General features: G+C 35.7%; 2 protein-coding genes and 2 pseudogenes across 2 annotated transcripts; 2 read left to right on the forward strand and 2 right to left on the reverse strand.

Moving 5' to 3' along the window:
• The first annotated feature begins 2,780 nt into the window (after window positions 1-2,780).
• On the forward strand, window positions 2,781-5,774 carry LOC120190817 (serpin-ZX-like). The gene is made up of 3 exons (XM_039193855.1): window positions 2,781-3,312; window positions 4,593-5,118; window positions 5,334-5,774. Exons 1-3 carry the CDS (start codon window positions 2,923-2,925, stop codon window positions 5,588-5,590), a joined length of 1,173 nt encoding a protein of 390 aa, XP_039049786.1. The 5' UTR covers window positions 2,781-2,922; the 3' UTR covers window positions 5,591-5,774.
• An 869-nt stretch (window positions 5,775-6,643) lies between these two features.
• LOC120190906 lies at window positions 6,644-10,545 on the forward strand (annotated as a pseudogene).
• A 901-nt stretch (window positions 10,546-11,446) lies between these two features.
• LOC120190986 lies at window positions 11,447-14,593 on the reverse strand (annotated as a pseudogene).
• Window positions 14,594-18,440: 3,847 nt separating this feature from the next.
• On the reverse strand, window positions 18,441-20,099 carry LOC120190974 (protein OSB1, mitochondrial-like). Its single transcript, XM_039193980.1, has 4 exons — window positions 19,627-20,099; window positions 19,406-19,544; window positions 19,092-19,176; window positions 18,441-18,803 (listed from the first exon to the last, which is right to left on the reverse strand). The coding sequence occupies exons 1-4, from the start codon at window positions 19,953-19,955 to the stop codon at window positions 18,523-18,525; spliced, it is 834 nt and encodes a 277-aa protein (XP_039049911.1). The 5' UTR covers window positions 19,956-20,099; the 3' UTR covers window positions 18,441-18,522.
• Between the last annotated feature and the right edge of the window lie 362 nt (window positions 20,100-20,461).

The following is a 20,461-nucleotide window of genomic DNA, read 5'->3' on the forward strand; positions in this document are numbered from 1 at the left end:
GACCTACCATGCGAGCATATTATTTAAGATGTCAAGAAGCAACAATTTTCTTATCCGGCAGCATAAGAATTAGAGAAAATAACCTCAGTGACCAAAAATCTCAGATAATATACGATTTTGACCATTTTTTTTTTTGATTTGCGAAAATGACCAACAAAATCGCAATGCGATCTCTAATTCGCATTGCGATCTCCACTATCGCAAATTCGCGTTGCATTTCGCGTTGAGATTTTTCATTTCGCGTTGCGATTTTCCAGTTCGCGTTGCGATAGTTGAAAATCGCGTTGCGATAGTCTACAGTTGTCGTTGCGATTTTCCAAATTCGTTGTGATAGTTAAAAAAAATATTTTGTTTCTCTAAAAAGATAGTATCCGCGCGGACGTGTCGAAGACACGTACGACCACGACCACGACCACGACCCGACCCGAGACGGACGGACGGCGGCGGCGGCGCGCGAGAGTCCCCCTTGTTCTCTATCACTCAACAAGGAAGTGAGAAAGCCAAGCCTTAAATATTATTCCCAATAGTGTTTCCAATACTATGTGGGATTTGAGCATTACCAACACTTGTTCCCAATACTATGTGGGATTGAGCCTTAAATAGTGATATTATTTTTTTAATGTTTTGCTTAAAATTGCAATAATCGCGATTGATTGTAGATTCACTTTTAATTATGACATATTTAATCGTATAATACTAATGCAATTGGTTGCTAATTCAGTTGTTTTAAGGTGCATGATTGTTAATTGTTTCCTGAATAATCACATTGTATTGGAAACAAGTGTTGGTAATGCTCAATCCCACATAGTATTGGAAATACTATTGGGAATGGTATTTAAGGCTTGGTTTTCCCACTTCCTTATTGAGTGATAGAGAACAAGGGGGACTCTCACGCGCCGCCGCCGCCGCCGTCCGTCTCGGGTCGTGGTCGTGGTAATACGTGTCTTCGACACGTCCTATCTTTTTAGAGAAAATTCTTAAGAAACAAAATCTTTTTTTTTAACTATCGCAAAGAATTTATAAAATCGCAACGACAACTGTAGACTATCGCAACAACAACTGTATACTATCGCAACGCGATTTTCAACTATCGCAACGCGAATTTGCGATAGTGGAGATCGCAGTGCGAATTAGAGATCGCATTGCGATTTTGTTGGTCATTTTCGCAAATCCAAAAAAAGTTGGTCAAAATCGTATATTATCTATGATTTTTGGTCACTGAAAGAATTATCGAAAGAAAGAATTATTATAAAGGTAAATGATATTGAGAAAGGAAAGTTCATAAATGTGGCAGATTTTCTTCTTCGAGCATTTTAATTAATCGATATCCTTGTGTGTAAATGGTGTGAAAAAAGAGATTGATATGAATATTTTAATTGGTTGAGACCATTGATGACACGATAAAAAATATTCATGAAATGATTTTTTGTCTCATTGACATCCCGATTCCTCGGGAACTCGTATACGACGTTCACAACAATAAATAGTTGATATTTGTCTTTCGTTAAAAATAATTTTATTGTTTGCAAATTGTCTGTCATTTTCAATAATTTTATGTAAATCACCAGCACCAATCATAATAATAAATAATAATGCAGGCAGGGCTGCTTGGATAAATTTGGATTTGAGCCCCATAGGCCTTTAAATCCAAAAAGTCAAAAGTCAACTCTTTCGCTTAGTTCCTAAGCAAACCCAGTAGGCGGGCCCAATGAGAGTTTTTAATGGGCCTTAAATTCAACTGAATTATCCGGAAGTCAACTCTCTTTGCTTAATTCCTAAGCTAGGCCAGTTCTTGGTTCTCCAACACGTGCAGAAGCCGCATGCGGTGATATCTCCACCTAACATTTCTTACAAATGGAATGTACACCAAATATTCTTCTTATGTTATGGTTATTATTATTTTTATATATTTACATATTATAAATAGTATCTATATATATGAATTAACAATTTATTTACATAATTTTTAGCATGTTCATTATGTTATTTGATATGTAATATCATGTTTTACTTAATCTATTTATAACATATTAAGCGTTGCCGTTGTCATGATTGAGATTATGGGTTAATTTTCCCATAACAAAATGGAATATTTTCTTTATAAACAATAATTTATATGAATTTTCAATTTTAGCCCTATGTTTTCTAAAAAAAAATTAAGAAATAATTTATGTTATGTAAAAATAAATTAATTTCTATCTGCCCACTAAACACTCAAAAGAATCTCGAATCAATTTAGTTTTCCTTCAACATGATCACTCTTTTCCTAAAATATTGCACTATTTTGAAAAAAAAATTAAAAAAAATAATAATAAGATAATATATTAATATATTGTAAAAATAATTTTAAATAATTCAAAATCATAAATGAAATGTTCTTACTTATTCACTTTAAAATATATATACTAAATAAGTTTTTTAGAATGATCAATCTGCTCAATATATAATATGATAAGAACTTAAAGAATATTTAAATTAATTTTTTTTAATTTAATTAATAATAAATTAATATTTTGAATCGAAATATATATTTTTAATATAAGATTAAAATGTATTTTTTTTAATAGTAAAAAATAAAAGTGATTTTTAATAAACTTTTGTGGATTTAAATATACAGACTATTTTGTGGATTTAAATTAAAAAATACTCATAAATTTTATAAAAAATAACGCTTTCAAGCACTTGTAAACAGTTTCTAATAAATTTTAAATGTTTTCATAAGATTTTCATTTTAAAACATGAATTTCTACTAGATTTTAGCGGTCATATCCGTTCTAACGTCACTTCTAAACAGTTTCGAATTTCTTCCTCCTTAAATCACCGTCCTTGTTGGTCCTTTTTCCGTAGAATCGCTCGAATCAATCAAAGTAAAAGCCTATTCTCTTCATCTTCAGGTTCTGTTTACACTTTCATATTCCGCCGATGGATCTCCGTCAGTTGATCAGAAATCAAACCGACGTCGCTTTCAGTCTGACGAAGCACGTTTTCCAAACTGAAGCCAAGGTTTCGAACCTGGTGTTCTCGCCGCTGTCTATCCACGTTGTGCTTAGCATGATCGCAGCTGGCAGCAAGGCTTCCACCCTCGACCAGCTCCTCTCTTTCCTCAAGTCAGAATCCAGTGACCAACTCAACTCTTTCTCCTCCGAGCTTGTTTCCGTTGTCTCCCACGACGGAAGCCCCGCAGGTGGGCCCCGCTTGTCTTTTGCCAACGGTGTTTGGCTCGATAAGTCTCTCCCTCTCAGGCCTTCTTTCAAACAGGTCGTGGATCATGTATACAAGGCTGCTTCCAATCTAGTCGATTTCCAAAACAAGGTAATTTATTTCCTTTTATATTGCTTGCTTATTGAATGAATAGGGATGGTGACGGAATGAAATAAATACTCAATAACTTTTGTTTCTGCGTATAGATTTGGAATCCGATGTGTTTCTTTTGCAATTGCTGCTGTAAAATCTTCAATTTTTGAGGGGTGATAAAAGTAATAAATCCTTATTTCCAATACATGTAGCGTGTAGATTCCGTCAGTCTAGTTTAAATTTTACAATTTTGATACACATGCATACAAAATGGACCAAGATTCTGCAATATGGATGCATGTTCCATTTATGTTAGCAAACAAAATAGTCTCTTGATGCTGAATGTTAAAACTCGATCCCCAGAAGTATCCTTGTAGGTTTAATCATAGCCACTCACCATTAGGTTCACAATTTAAGAGACATATTCAAACTTTGGATGACAAAGAATAAATTTCGGACCAAGGACCACAAATACACTATTTGGCAGTACAATCTCTATTCAAACATTCAATGAAGTCTCCACACCAAATGCACTTGGATATAACTCAAACTTCATGGTATTAGTAGGTTGGAATATTGATCGCCATGTTGGCTTTCTGGCAACAATAGGGTAGTTTTATTCTCATGTATAATGTATTTATACTAATAATGTATCAGATCGTTGGTCGTTTTGCCTTTGTGCATGAAATTAGTTCTTTGCTACCATCAAATTTTTAGTAACAGCAAGCTTCAAGGAATCTGCAATTTAATCAGATTAGGAAATTGAGAAATTCCCCCTAGAAGCGTGTTTTCACCGATGGTGAAGCTCCAGTGCGTAGTGCTAACTATCCGAAGCACTTCTTGTACAGAAATTACAATCACCGTAGCAGAAAAGCGGTTAAGAGCAAACATGACCTTCCTTGAGTTTTGTACTTAGAACTTTTGCCTCATTTACTGCAAGATTTGCAGCATATATCTCCATCTTTTTCACCTCCAATTTATCTTCCTTAGCTCTACTACTTTTTGGAAGCAAGCGAGTTCTCCATAGATCATATGCACTTGTACTTTTCAGGCGATAGAAAATCAAGGGCTACTTTAATGCATGACGGACTGTTTCCTACTTGATGCTGCCTCATTCAACTGAACTTTGATAAACTAATGATAATCAAGTACAAACCACTTATCGAAAGAAATAGTGCATGAATATTTCCAGTACCATTAGACAATAACGCAGATGATAATACTTTATGGATTATATTCACGTCACCTGCTTGCCACTTTTGTTTTAATTATCATGTTGTTGGTCTATTTGTTTGAAGGCTGTTCAAGTGGCCGGTGAAGTGAATTCTTGGGCTGAGAAGGAGACTAGCGGTCTTATTAAAGAAGTTCTTCCTCCAGGATCAGTTGATGCTTCAACAAGGTTTATATTTGCTAATGCACTCTATTTCAAAGGAGCTTGGAATGAAGCATTTGATGCATCAAAAACAAAAGACTATGACTTTCACCTTGTAAATGGCAATTCTGTTAAGGTGCCTTTTATGACTAGCAAAAAGAAGCAAATTGTTAGTGCCTATGACGGTTTCAAAGTCCTAGGGCTTCCATATAAACAAGGTGAAGATAAACGTCGTTTCTCCATGTATTTCTTTCTCCCAGATGCAAAAGATGGTCTGCCAGCTTTAGTAGATAAAGTGAGTTCTGAATCTGGCTTCTTAGAACACCACCTTCCTTCTCAACCAGCTGAAGTGGGTGAATTTAGAATCCCAAGATTCAAGATTTCATTTGGACTTGAAGCTTCTGCAGTTCTGAAAAGATTAGGGCTTGAATTGCCTTTCTCCGGTAAAGGAGGTTTGGCAGAGATGGTTGATTCGCCTGAGGGTCAGAACCTCTATGTTTCAAACATATTCCACAAGTCTTTTATTGAAGTTAACGAAGAAGGACAGAAGCTGCTGCTGCTACTACTGCTGTCATAAAACTCAGGGCTCTGTTTGTTCAAGATCCAATAGACTTTGTGGCTGACCACCAAAGATTAGGGCTTGAATTGCCTTTCTCCGGTAAAGGAGGTTTGGCAGAGATGGTTGATTCGCCTGAGGGTCAGAACCTCTATGTTTCAAACATATTCCACAAGTCTTTTATTGAAGTTAACGAAGAAGGGACAGAAGCTGCTGCTGCTACTACTGCTGTCATAAAACTCAGGGCTCTGTTTGTTCAAGATCCAATAGACTTTGTGGCTGACCACCCGTTCCTTTTCCTGGTCAGGGAAGATGTGACTGGAGTTGTTCTCTTCATTGGGAATGTCCTCAATCCTCTTGAAAACTAATAAATCAGCCATGCTACTTTGTGGATGACCTTGTTACTGGAATGGTCTGTCTTTTGACCTATGTAAATTATGCTTTGTTGTTGCCTTTATTTATGTACTTTTTCTTAGTTGTTCAGCCTATGTTTAACTACTGCACGACTATATGTAATAAGTCACATAAGAAATAAATTACGTGTCTTGGTTTTTGAAATGTTGAATACTCGAATCTTTTGTACCATTAATGTCAAACAGTTGGGTCGAAGTGTGAAAGGTGATGAAGACTGTATTGTTTGTTTTTTTTTTCATATATAATCACCGATAATTGATCGATTGATCAATTAATTAAATTAGGATTAAGTATTACAAAAATTATTACGATAATGAATTTTTCAATTCAATTTATTACGTTTAATGTCAAAATTCAAACTTTAATCTTTTTAAAAAAATATGATGTCTCATACAATCATTTTAGAATTATTAGAAATCCGATTTCTTTGAAACTCAACTTTGCGTGTTTCAGGAATATTTAACGAAAATGAAAATAAGCAGAACTTGCACAAATTTTCTTTCCTTTTTATATATTTCCCATTATTGGAAGTCCATGGATACGTAATTAAGGGATAAATAAGAATAATCGCTTCCTGAAAATTTAAAATTATTATATATTTTAAATATTTAAATATTTTTTATTATAATTTTATAATATATTTTAAATTTTTAAATATTTTTCAATTAAAATTTTATAAATATCTCTTTTTAAAATTTAAAAAATTAGATATGAAATAAAATGATGCGTTGATCTCTAAATATATAACTACACAAAGTTGCTTTATTTAATCATTTTCTGCTTTCTCATTTACTTATTATATTTTATTTTGCGTAGGTGATTCATTGTCAGTGAACGGGAAAGATAACAGAACACAATACTTGGAACTTACCTCCATGCTTTTATTATTGTCAGTGAACGGTGATTACATTTAGGAATCTGAAAAATCTACTACATACTCCGTTCTAAGTGAAAAAGATTACAGGGATTGCATAATAGGATATTGACTGAAAATCAAAAGGGAGAAGATGGGTGAACTTCACCGAGAACCAACATCACCACCAACCGCACCGCAAGCGGCAGCACCACCGAATCTTGCCCTTTCAAGAGGACCTACTTGGATTCCTGTTGAGCAACTCCATCAGCTTCAATAATGCATCCACTCCAATCCTTCTTGGCGTCAGTTTCGCTTCCTTCTGTGATCAAATATTTACCTTTTAGTTTGATTAGAAAGCTGGCTAAAGCTGAATATTTTATATTACACTTGATTTCCTTTTAGTTGTTATAGCTAATGTTTTCATTTGGCTTCCATGTTTGTATTGTACTTGTTGAAAAATATAGAAGGGATCTGCCTAAGATTCTTCCTTTATAAAAGTGCTTCGTTAATAGTTTCATTTTTTTTTCCGATATGGGTTCTTTTCGTTAGATTCTTTAAGAACTGGACAACTATGTATCATTTCTGATTCTCTTTCGTTTTCATCTACTCATATTACTTTGTACCTTTTAATACCCTTTTCACCTTATCTAGGATGAATATGTTGTTTGTTTTTAGTCTCTGAATAATTGGCCTGGGTAACCACTTTTGGTTTCATGTAAGTGAAACTTTTTTTAGGATGGGAATATGGAATGCTTAGCATCTAACCTCAGAGAATCAACTTGTTTAACAGCTCAAGCTCTTTTACTGGCTTTCCAACGCTACATCGTGAATCTTGGAACTACAGTCTTAATTGCAAGTAATATCGTGCCTCCGATGGGTGGGGATCATGTATGTTGTTATGACCAGCTTTAATAGTCTCAACACAATAACATTTTTTTGAATATGATGCTTTCTTAAATCTCAAATTCTGAATTCTCTGTCTTCATGAACAGGGTGATAAAGCCCGAGTTATTCAAGTGTTGCTGTTTATGTCTGGTATTAATACTCTGCTTCAAACGCTTGTTGGCTCATGGCTTCCCACAGTGATGGGTGCATCTTTTGCATACACCTTATCATTTCTTTCGATCATCAATGATTACAATGATGAAGCCTTTGCAACTCCTCGTGATGCATGTAAACTTTAGTAAGATATAAGAAAAAGTAGTGAAAGGAACTTATTAATTATAGTCTTTTGTGCTGTACTTAAGTTGGGTTATTCTTAAATCAATATGTAGATATAATATAATTTTTTTCTTTAGGTTTTATAAGTTATAAATTTCTATTTACTGAGGTCATGGATATTGTGAATGGTCCTGACTCCTGACTTGGACACAGTAACTGATGAATCAAATGAATGCTTCTTGATTTCATGCCTGCCATGCAAGAGACATTCTTTTGTCTCTCCTACTTGAACTTAATTATGCTTTCTCTAATTTCCTTTTGAGAAATGGTTTTAGTTTGTGTCTACTATCTTTTCTCAAATCACAATGCCATTTTATAGGTTATAAGCTATATCATCCTTGGTGTTCAGAGGTAGTATATATCTGGTGAATAGATTTGCTCATTGTTATCTTCCTATATTCTCTTTCACATTCTTAGCTTATGACCATATTGCTTAATGATAATGATCCGAGAGCTTGCTTGCAGCGGTTTGTTCATAGTATGAGAACCATTCAAGGATCAATGATAGTTTCTTCCTTTGTCAACATCGTCCTTGGGTATGACCGGGAATGGGGGGAGCTGACAAGGTAATGGTGAATGCCGTTTTGACTATCAGTTCGTACAAATATTTTTTGCTTACAACTGGTTGCTTGCTTCTCAGTTATGTTTTGATCAGCAAACTATTAAGTTTTGGCTGCTAATTTTGTACACATTTTCTCTTCATCCTCCATTTCTCTAGATTATTTAGTCCCATAGTCGTGGTGCCAGTTGTTTGTCTCGTTGGTCTTGATCTGTTTGCAAGAGGCTTCCCTTTGGTAATTCTCTATGAATGCTTTTCTGCTTGATCAATACTGATAATATGCTGATTTAATCTGCTCCTTGATGCAATTAACTTATGATACAGCTAGTAACTGTGTGGAAATTGGCCTGCCTATGCTCATTCTACGGGTTATTTCCCGACAGGTATATAAGCTACACTGTCACTGAGTGCAACGTCTTATGCTGACATGCTTCTTCATTAACTTGACAAGGACTACTTGTTTGCTACAGTACCTGAAGCGCATCCATTCAAGAGTCCATCTAATACTTGAGAGATTTGCTTTGCTTTTCTGCATCGGAATTATCTGGGCTTTTGCTGCTATCCTTTGTGTCGGGTGCTTACAGCAATGTTAAGACTGCCACTAAACAAAGTTGCCGCACAGATCGATCGTACCTGATGTCTTCTGCTCCTTGGTATGTTCCTGATGTGCTGCCCTGCTTGTTGTATTGTCTCCTTTTTATGACTCAATTTTTTTCGTCACTGCTTCTAGGATCAAAATCCCATAGCCATTTCAGTGCGGTACGCCAATATTCAGGGCTAGCCATGTGTTCGGGATGATAGGTGTTGCACTTGTTTCATCTGCTGAGGTTTAGTCACAATCTTAAATGACTTCAAGTCTATTTGGTATTTTTATTTTGTAAGGCTGCACTTATTTTATTTTTTTGCTGAGGTTCAGACACTTACCTTTCTATGACTTTCAATGCAGTCAACTGAAACATTTTTTGCTGCAGCTCGGCTTTCTGGTGCCACAGCTCCTCCGGCACATGTACTGAGCAGAAGCATTGGCCTACAGGTCATTTCCTAGATTATTTGAATTGGTTTTTGAAACTTATTCGTCCATGATTTCCTTAAAAATGATAAACTGCAGTCCTGAGCCACATTATAATATTTTGTCATTGGTGAAGATAACTTAGTTATCTTGCTTCTTAATGCCTGGGCCTTGCTATGCTGCTTGTAGGGCTTTTTGGTTCTCTTGTCGTTACTACTGCATCAGTGTACGGTAGTTTTGTTTTTAAAGAGAAGTTCCATTCTATATAGAGTAGTCGTTTACCGTAAAATCCATAACGAATAGCCCTATCCTTTAGAAACTCGTTTCAGCGTCTGATCCGATTGATGTTGCAGTGAAAATGTTGGCCTTGTCAGGCTTACGCATATAGGAAGCAGAAGGGTTGTGCAGATTTCGACTGCTTTCATGATATTTTTCTCCATATTTGGTTTGTTTTTTGTACTTTTGTCATTAATTGCATTGAAAATTTTACCCTATATCTATCATGTTCATATTTGATTATGTTACCTTGCATTCTTGCAGGGAAATTTGGTGCATTTTTTGCCTCCATTCCATTGCCAATATTTGCTGCCATATACTGCATTTTATTGGGCATTGTTGGTGAGTGACTCTGTACTCTGTAGTCGTGATAGTTTCCGTTTCCGATATCCTATTCTTCCCTTAACTGGGAATTTTCGTCCCTCTCTTCCATCGTGATGCAGCTGCGTCTGGGATCACATTCATACAGTTTGCAAACAATAATTCCATGAGAAACATCTATGTTTTGGGTGTCTCTTTATTCCTCGGGCCGTCAATTCCTCAATACTTTGCAATGAACACAACTTACGTCGACGGTCATGGACCAGTTAGAACGAATGCCATATGGGTATGTAATGTATTGTGCTTACTGCGTTCTCTGTCTTGCTCGTCTCTGTCTGATATGCAAAGCCAATTGTAATGCATGCAGTTCAATGATATATTGAATACGATATTCTCATCACCGGAAACTGTGATATCATGGTTGGGACCATACTTGATAACACTCTGGAAGCAAATCATGTGGAAGATAGAGGAGTTCCATGGTGGAAACCATTCCAGCACAGCAAAGGCGATGTTAGAACAGAGGAGTTTACAGCTACCCCCTCAGACTAAATGAATATATACCCACCAGGTTTCTATAAACATGGTCGTACATTGTATATTATGTACAATACAGGCGTATGTCATGTTTATATGCTTGAATCATTTAGGGAACTGTCACTTTTGATGGATGCGCAGAATTTAACCTTCTACCTGCCTTTAGTTATTTCAGTCTTGTACCGTGCAAAATCTGCAATGGAATGAAAAAAAGAAAGCCTTGGTTACGTAATTTTAACTTTTCTGGAACAAATGAAAGTTAATATGTTTACTGATGTCCACTTGCAATAGTTTACCAAATAGATACAAAAAAGAGTGTTTCTTTCTCCGTGAAGATAGCTATTCTTTTGGTATTTTTTCTAAACTTGGAGTGGTGACAGGGGATGGGCATGGGATTTTTTTTTTAAAATTTGGGTTCGGACCGGGTCGATTTTTTTAATGCGATATTTAGGTCGTGTCGAATTCGGGTTTAGGGTGTAAAATATTCGACCCGACCCGAAAAAATATATGATTTTACCTCATATATTTAAGAATAATTACAATAATAACTCTATATATTATTTTTTTTCAATTAAATCACAGTTTTATTGAATAAAAATAATATTTTTTTTACTATTTTAAGTTGGGTCGGATCAAGTTTTTAAATTATATATCGGGTTGGGTAAAATCTTATTTTAGTTGGATAAAATCTTATTTTGGTCGAGTCAGATCTGATCAAAACTTGAGTGAATGGACAAAAATCCGAACCATGGCACCCATTACCATCCGTGGAACTTCTAGAACGACCTCATGATAAAGTATGGTGCTGGCTTCAAGAAGTTAGAAGTGTGAACGTCTTCTACAAAGCTATTGGTGATCACTTTACAGAATCTTATTTGTGGGATCCACGCGTTTCTTATCTCTTCACTCGTTTCTTCCCCCCTTAAACAATCAGCCGCCAGTCATTATCTCAGACAACAACATGGGGACCCATCCACGGCGTTACATTTTTTCTTTTTCTTTTTTCTTTTTGCCAAGAGGACAAAGGTGAATAATAAAAAGATTTGATTTTATTAAAATTATGCACATTAGGGATACATATGATATGCATCAGTTGTACTTTCAGCCATCAAGCCAGTCCAGACTATACCATTTCTCTGCAACTTGAACATAAAGGTCAGGCATGGCCTTCTCCAGATATCTCCACTGCCAAGAAACTTCATCGTCGCATATAACTCGCCGTAGCGACTTCAAATTTGACAAGGCGGTTTGTGTTGGTAGTCTCATAATCTGTGAGCATTCCCTCATATCCATCTTTTCGAGGCTGGCTAACTTACCGATTTCCCTAGGTAGGCACCTCAAGTTAACGCACTGTGAAATATCAAGGTATTTTAACCCAATAAGCTCACCAATGCTGGCAGGGAGTGTCTTTAGCTCTGGACAAGCGTACAACCTAAGTATCTGTAGTTTCTTGAGCATACCTAAACTGGAAGGCATGTCGCATAATCGGTGGCAGTTGGTTATGCTCAGGCTCTGGAGTGAATTCACCTCACAAATACTCCCTGGCAACTTAACTAAATCATTGCAGTGATCGATTATGAGTTCCGATAAATGAGGGAAGATCAGGGGCAGGTCCAGCACTGATGGATTAAAGCTGTTATTAACCTTGCAAAGAACCATTGATAGCTTCTGTAAGTTCTTCAGGGGAACAGTGGGGTTGGTCAATTGAGGAACCCATACTTTTTCAAGCCATAGGCTACGCAAATTTGCCAGATTGGTGAAGACTGAAAAATTCTGAAGTATCGCCTCTGCTGTACCATAGTTGATGACAATGAGTGCCCTAAGCTTGGGCATGTCATCTATGAAAGGAGGCAAGAAGTATTCATTGGAGGAAAAATTCAGTATGAGTACTTCAGCCTTGGGGAACTCCATGCGAAACCAGTCCATTTCCCTCATTTCTCCTGTCAAGTGATTAAATTTCAAAGTTAATGAGCAAAATGACAGTAGGACAGCATGTTTTGCAACAGAAATACCAAGCAAGCTATGGTTTTAGCCTTTTAGGTGAAGGTAATTAAACAATCTTATTTAATGAAAAGCAACTAAGAACAAGTCTTTCATGATACCTGTATGAACTGAAACTATCTGAGCATTGAACGGTTGATCTGTGTTTCTTTCCCATTCTCTCGGGAGTTCAGCATCTCTTCTGGGCATAAGCAACCGCTTCCGCTCATTCACTTCCCCACGATTGCTTAGATGAAGAGCAAGGTCTCTCAGCACATCATGTTGAGTAACACAGATTTCATAAAAACTACTGTATGAATCCCCAACCCTGCACAATTCAATTCAGAAAACAAAAATCAGGTACATCAACTACTAACTAAAACCAATCCAAGTTAGTTGCTCCAGAAACAAAGAAATTTCAAGCAACATACCGTGCGTCTTTCACCAATGTGAGAAGGTTCTTATCGGCAAGCTCAACAAGAATGGCAAAAGCTTCCTCCTCATCAATGTCATGTATCTCAACCCACATATTAATGAGGACATCAAGGGGAATTTTCTTATCTTCTGGAAATGATCCTAAATCCAAGAAACATTCCTTGACCTTTTTGTTCAAGTATTCAATGCTGATTGCCATTCGCTCCAGGAGCTTGTTTTCGTGGGACTCGCATATCGGTTCTCCTCGTAGTAACCTTTTCTTAGCACTAGCCCAATACATTTCAGGTTGGTCTCGCAGCGAAGCTCCGATTACTTTAAGTGCCAAAGGAAGTCCTTTACATTCATTAACAATCTATCAAATCCATAGTTTAACAACCATTAGCAAAGAACAAAAAGATCAATGAAATGAAATAACATTAATTAATCCTTGAAGTTAATAAGTTACCTGCTTGATCAAAGTCTCATTGGCAGTAGGGGGTATGGATGTTTGCCCGAAAGCAGAGTGACAAAACAGGGACATTGATTCATCTTCCCTCAACAATTCTACTTTATAAACTTCATTGACAACATTTGCTGGGAACTTAAATCTTGAAACGACCAGAGTTTTATATGTTGGGATCCTAAAAATAAGTTGTTCAAGTACGGAAAGGGACCAGACATCGTCCAAAACAACCAGAGTTCGCGGTCCACTTCCCCACTCACATTGTAACTTCCCTTCTGGAACAAACAGGTTATTGGTGTAACCCATGGCCTCGTTTCCTGTAAGAAATCCCCATATTCTTGCCCTTAACCGTTGCACATCCGGTGATTGTGATACAGTTAAAAACAAAATTCTGTCGTTGAAGTGACCTTAAAAAATGAAAACAGAAGTAATTAGTTCTACCATAATCGGCCATACCAGCATAAAAAGTCAACAAAAACCTTATTTGATCAATTACTCACATCAAGGAGAAAACTTACTTCGAACTTGATTATCTTTACAAATTTCATTGGCCAACGTAGTTTTCCCTGATCCTCCAATACCCCAAATTCCAACAACGTTTAAATCATCTCTTCCGATTATCATCTTTTTCCCCTTACTTTTCCCCAAATCCAAGCCAACTGCACCAATAATTCCCAAACTAGCCTCCTCTTCAACTTCCATTCTCTTAACCGCTTCTTCCACCCAACCCTCCCGCTCCGATCTTCATCGAATTGAGCCTCTGCTCCAATCGACCTTCCAAACGGTCGAACCGCTCCATCGTTTCGAACCGCATGTGGTGAACGTCGGCCAACAAGTGAGCCTGCATCGGCCCGCTAACGAACCTCGAAACCTGTTTCTCTAACTTCTCCATCTTCCTGGCCAGCTGGAGGTTCTTGTAGACGTTCCAACGGCCGGAAGCCAGGACTTTGCGGGCCAATTCGAGGCCGCCACGCAGAGTCTCGGAGAAACGGTCGAGCTGAGACTGACGGATGGCGGAGAGCTCGACGCCGGAGTACTTGATTTCATTGATGATGGGAAGGAGTTCTTCGATGCTTGTGATGAGATTGTCCGCACTGGATTTGCAGAGGCAGGACTTTCGTGAGATGGCGAATAACTGTTTTAGAAGTTCCGCCGCTATTTCTCCGGCGAAAAAGTCGTTAAAGGCCATCGATATTACTTGGATCAACTTAACCAGCGAGAAGCTTTTCGTGAGACAGAGAGTGACTCGGTTATATATATATATATATATATCCTAAATGGCGGGCGCGAATTAAACTGCTCCGATCTCCACTCGTCTGGTGACTTTTGCGCTTTTTTTCTTTCTTTGATCCAATTCTTTAGAGATTAAAGTGGAGTTAAAAAGGAATATTTTTAAAGGAAAATGCAAAGCTTTTTTATTTAAAAAAAAAACATCCTTTTTTTCTCATTTTGATAGAAAAATTGCATTTATTATTTTTAATCATTATTTGCAGTTTTGTCACTAAACATGAAATATAAAAATAGATTAAATTAGTTTATAAAAAAATTATCTACTGTGGCGTATTTTGTTAGATAGTCTAAATCTTATTTTTGGAACAGAAACTTGTTTTTTTTATTGCAAGCAAATGCTGAAGTAAGGTGGCACTTGTTTGGCTTATTAACTAAGCGATGGTATATATGTTAAAAAAAAGTACCTTTTAACAAGAAATCGCAATTTACCGTTTTTGGTTTTGACTCATTAGTCCAAATTACCATTACCTGTATGTATATATCATTATAATAATTTTAGCTTAGAATTCCTTTGACAAGTCCATGATTCAAAAATATTTCAACTTTATTTGCTCATTAACAAATAATCACATATTTAGTGTTAATTGACTATTTATTTATTCCTACAATATTTAAAATATTAAACGTTCTTAATGATGTCAATTTAAGCCTACGCAAATTTTTGGCTCTGTTTAAAATTATAATATATATAGATAAAATTATGAAAATATTTAAATTTGGTCAATAGATAATCACATTTTATTATTTATTTACTCTAATAATATTTGAAATATTATATATTATTAATAATATTAATTTAAATTTTTAATAATTCTGACTCAATTCAAAGTTAGAATATCTACAAAAAGTTATGAAAATAAAATTTTAATTTAATAAATATGAATTATGGAACTACTTTTGATTCTTAAAGAGAATAGTAATAAGCTTAAAAGATTTAAGGATCTTACTCTCAAATTTTTATTAACAAACATGAAAACATAAAATTAAATATATTTAATATCTTTTAATTTAGTAGTGGTAAGTAATTTAGAAAAAAATAATCTAGTTAATGAAAGTTACCGTATTGTTAGAAAAAATGCAAAGAAAAAGAAATTATGTCTTCTTATTATTATTTTATGTTAGGTACACAACTCTGTCCTTTTTTAAGACAAAACTTTGGGGGATTATAATATGGTGAAAGATTAAATGGTGGGGACACTACACTGTCGATTGGCGTTGACGAGCGAAATGGCCGTCCTGCCCTCAAATCATTTTCAATTTTGGAAGAGATGACTTGTTCAGTGCCAGTCAACATCAACATACGTACTCTTTTGAATTTTGTTTAAAATAATAATAATTAGCAGTGCAAATTAGTTGATTAGCTGAGTAAATTAGATGATATTGAAAATAAAACATAAATAAACTATGGAATGTAAAAACCTTAACCACGCAGTGAAGGAAGGCTGCTGTGGTTACTGGGTTCATTGGTTGGTAGGTGACAATGGCGATTTTCTTGACTAATGTTATTTGGTTGAAATATTGCCTAATCTAGCGGAGGAATTTGATACTAAATATATTCCCTTTTTAACACCCGAACCCTATTGGGGTATTTAAATAACTGAATTAATTCGGTTAACCGATCGAATCAAATTAATTCGGTTAATTCAGTCGGTCACGAATTAATTCGATCGGTTAACGGTTAAGAAAATTTTTAGAATTGTGTTAACGGTTAATTCGGTTCGAAATCGGTTAATTAACCGAAATTAAATTTTAAATATATTATATATAACATTTGGACTTAGCCCAAACCATTTAAAACTCAATTAATAATTTAAAATCATATAACTTTTAAACCTAAATGAATATTAATTAATTAAAAATTTTATATAAAAATTTTATTTTATAATTATATATTATTTAAATTAATTGTAAACTGTTTTTTTAATTAAAAAAATTAAATATATTATATATAACATATGGGCTCAGCCCAAACCATTTAAAACTCAATTAATAAATTAAGATCCAATAACTTTTAAACCTAAATCAATATTAATTAATTAAAAAAATTATCTAAAATTTTTATTTTATAATTATATATTATTTAAATTAATTATAAACTTTTTTTGAATTAAAAAATATTTAATTTTTATATAAATTAGAAAATTTTTAAAATTTTTGATTAATTCGAAAATTAACCGAATTAACCGAAATTTATTCGGTTCGGTTAATATTTTAGAAAAAAAATTCGGTTCGATTAACGGTTAAAGAAAAAAAATTCGATTAATTCGATTAATAATAATTCGATCAATTCGATTCAATTTTAACCGAATGAACAACCCTACCCTCCAAGCCTGCTTTGCAAATTAAAATACTCAAGATCTCGAGACCCAATACCGCCTTCCTACCAATAAATACTAGACTCATTAGTTCCGTGAGTCCGCCAAAACTTGGCAACAGCAGAACTTAGTTCCTTTTTAAAGGAATTTAGAACATGACATCTGATACATGGGAGTAGCACTTGCCACACAGGACTTCTTTGCCACAAAGTCAACCCCTTCCAGCTTTTTAACCTAACCATCATTCTATTTTTAAGCTGCTGACTTGGTAATGCCCCATAAATAAGGCATGCCTAAGTATACACCAGGATTATTAGCAGCAGGGATTCCCATCAACTGTGATAAAAGAGTTTTTTTTTTTACCTTAACTGATGCATTCTGGCTAAAAATCAGGCTAGATTTCTCCAAACTAACTTTCTGCCCTGATTCCCTACATTATTCCACCAAAGCATCCAACAAACCTTGACAATTTTTCCTGTCAGCCTCGATGAAAAACAGAGCATCATCTGAAAAAAGTATGTGGAAAATAACAGGACAATTCCTACTGATTCTAATATCTACTATGGTGAAATGTTCTTCAAGGCTTACCATTGACCAGTAAAGTGTAAGAAACTGTCTTTACACATTCCAGAATCCACCCAATCCTGCAATTATGAAAGCCCAGTTTCAGCAACACAGCCTCCAAGAAACTCCACTTGCCCCTATCATAAGCCTTCATCACCAGCTTCAACTTCCTTCCCTTTCTTCGTAAGCTTCAGGTAATGAAAAAGCTCTTGTGCAATAATCACATTTTCATGAATCTGCCTGTTGACAGCAAAAGCTGTTTGGTTCTCTGAAATGATCTTCCCAGGTTAAGGCTTAAGCCGATTAATCATTACCTTAGAAATAACCTTGCACAGCTTGATTGGACTATACCGTGTCACCATTTCAGGATTATGAACCTTAGGAATGAGTTCAATTTCAGTAGCATGCATGAATCTCATCGAATCACCGACATTAATTACACGATTTAAATTCCAATGAGTATGTAATAATTTAACTCCGATTTTGTCAGTTTTCAAAATTATATGCTACGTGTACTATACTTAAAAAGTTTAGTATATTATATGTCAGTGTCTTGTGTCTTTTACCCCAACTACTGCGTGATGCTGCTCGCGATTAGGTCCAAGCCCGTAGAAGGGCCAACATCCAGCCCCAGGGCTCATTTTGACTTGGCCGTGGATGTTGCTTGCCTTGCTCGGGTTCAGCAATGGAAATGTTGCCCTTTCACTTAATGCAAACTAAATCATTCGGCTCAACAGCAGCACCCCCAATAACACCTAACCTTACCTATCCATGTATCCACACCCAATAAAAAACAACTGGAGAACCCGATTTTTGTTAAATATATACTGGAAAGAAACAAAAAATTCCTTCAAAAATGAATTAATGGTACAAATATATTTACATTTGAGCTTGTATCTAGTACATGTCTGATGTCTTGCAAGAGTTCGGTATATTGTAAGAATAATAAGTAAAAGGAAACAAGTAACAATACATATGTAATATTGTACAATCCAATAATTACCATGATCCTGGTTAACCACAATACTATAGCTCTACAATTATATTACATGTCTTCTACTTTGAGTATTGTAGATCTATCCTACTCATCATACACCCATTCAGAAATACGATTATGACGACTTACTTGGTCACCTACGCCTTGTGCTAATCTTGAATCAAGCAGTTCAAGTTGCTTTCTAATCCAAGGAGGGTCATCAGGATTCAACCAGAGAGCTTCACCAGTATCTTTGTGCTTAAAATCTGGCTGCGATGGTTTTTTCTTACTTTTCCTATTGTCCCACCATTCGAACGGGCTGGTAAAAAATACTTGCCACAAGTATTGTTGGCTATTATACCTCCCCATACCAGCTTCACCTACATCTTTAGAGAAGAAAAGAAAGACAACATAATAAGAATGGAGCAAATGAAGAATCTAAAACCTCAAAGCCGATAACCGTTGAAGATTGTTATTCTATACTATGCAATGTTCTTAAGATCATTGACTAACTCCTACAATTGGCCAAACATATGACATTAAGACATCATTCCACCTAAGCCGTTGGAAAAGTACCATATAAATTCCGCAAAAAAAGAGGATTCAGAAATGATTTAACAAACTGAGAAAATTACAAATGCAGTCAAACTTTAAAAAGATAGGAACATTTCTACCTTGTTTTGATCCTAATTCCTCACATTTTCGGGTGTTTGATCTTTGACCTTGTTGGGCAACAAAATTCAACTCTGTCACATTTACCTACAATAATATATCAAATGAACGTGCATGTAAATACATCCTTCATATTTGCATAATCAAGAAGGGGTGTAAATCCATACATTGAAGCAACATCATGTTAACTCCATAAATGCATCAATCAGATTACATTAGAAGCTAAGGGTGCCAAAGTTAAGCAACGTAAGTTTGATTAATGTCAGGAAAAATAATAACGGTACCAAAATAAAACAGGGCTTGTTTTCTAAAGAACCTGGTAATATACTATGAGTTGCTTATCTACATTAGCCTGAGAGAAAGAACCCAACAACCCTGAAACATAAATAAAATCCCCAGGCTTCACGTGCTCCATACAGATTCTCCCCATCTCATTCCACATTCTCAACCCTATCCTGTTTTTAAATCATAACTCAGGCATTAAAGCTCCAATAAGGTAGAACTTAAACAAAAAATAACCAAGTAACAGAAATTTACTTGAATCTTCTATCAGAATCATAGGGGTTTTTGACAATGAGCCGAGTCTGAACCCCAAACTTATCGCTCTTGGTATTCATAACCTTGAGAGGCACATCCACTGTTCCTATTAAGCTGATGCGGTTTCGCGACCCAGGCTTCACTTGCACAGTCGTTGGGCGCTGGAATCTAAGAGCCAGACGGTAAACCACGCTACCTCCTTCATCGTCGAAGATATGATTTGAGAGTCTGCAATTTGAAGCTGCGGATGAATGGAATGAGGTACGATTTGGAAGGGGAATTTGGGAAATATGTCTTCCGATTAACGCGCCAAGACGACGGACGATCATAAATACAGCACGGGGAAGTGATAGAAGAGCCCCGGCGCTCTTACTTGCCGATGAGATACTTGAGAAGTGAATATTTGGCTGGGGTTCAAAACGGAGGACTGACCGGCGGGTTTTTGCTTCTCTGAGAAGAGGGCTCTGTAGACAGAAAGAAGATTATAAACTTGTCCAAGATAGTCACGTGACTCGAAACAGTATAAGAGAGGGGTGTTTTCACCTAAAAGTCAAGTATTGGTAAAAACCCTAAAGAGTCACGTGATCGCATTTTGTAGCCTCTTTAAAGTTAAAAAAACGAAATTCGATTATTACAATACTTTTAGAGACTGTTAAGATGTTAGAGGAGTGGAGAGAGTCTACGGTGATATCAATCTATAAGAATAAAGAAGATCCCCAATGTTGTGGTAACTACAGAGGTATTAAACTACTCAGTCATACCATGAAGCTATGAGAAAGGGTGATAGAGGCTAGGTTGAGACAGGTTACTAGGGTTTCAGAAAAGCAATTTGGCT

Source organism: Hibiscus syriacus, unplaced genomic scaffold (assembly GCF_006381635.1).
Source record: "Hibiscus syriacus cultivar Baekdansim isolate YM2019G1 unplaced genomic scaffold, ASM638163v2 tig00116964_pilon, whole genome shotgun sequence".
Taxonomy (NCBI): Eukaryota; Viridiplantae; Streptophyta; class Magnoliopsida; order Malvales; family Malvaceae; genus Hibiscus; species Hibiscus syriacus.

Coding starts and splice junctions, on each gene's coding strand:
- LOC120190974 (XM_039193980.1), bottom strand. CDS start 19,955: ATGATCGTCCGTCGTCTTGGCGCGTTAATCGGAAGACATATTTCCCAA. Junction 19,545..19,626: donor GATTCTGATAGAAGATTCAA/GTAAATTTCTGT, acceptor ATTTAAAAACAG/GATAGGGTTGAGAATGTGGA. Junction 19,177..19,405: donor AACTCATAGTATATTACCAG/GTTCTTTAGAAA, acceptor ATATTATTGTAG/GTAAATGTGACAGAGTTGAA.
- LOC120190817 (XM_039193855.1), top strand. CDS start 2,923: ATGGATCTCCGTCAGTTGATCAGAAATCAAACCGACGTCGCTTTCAGT. Junction 3,313..4,592: donor TAGTCGATTTCCAAAACAAG/GTAATTTATTTC, acceptor ATTTGTTTGAAG/GCTGTTCAAGTGGCCGGTGA. Junction 5,119..5,333: donor GCCTTTCTCCGGTAAAGGAG/GTTTGGCAGAGA, acceptor CCGGTAAAGGAG/GTTTGGCAGAGATGGTTGAT.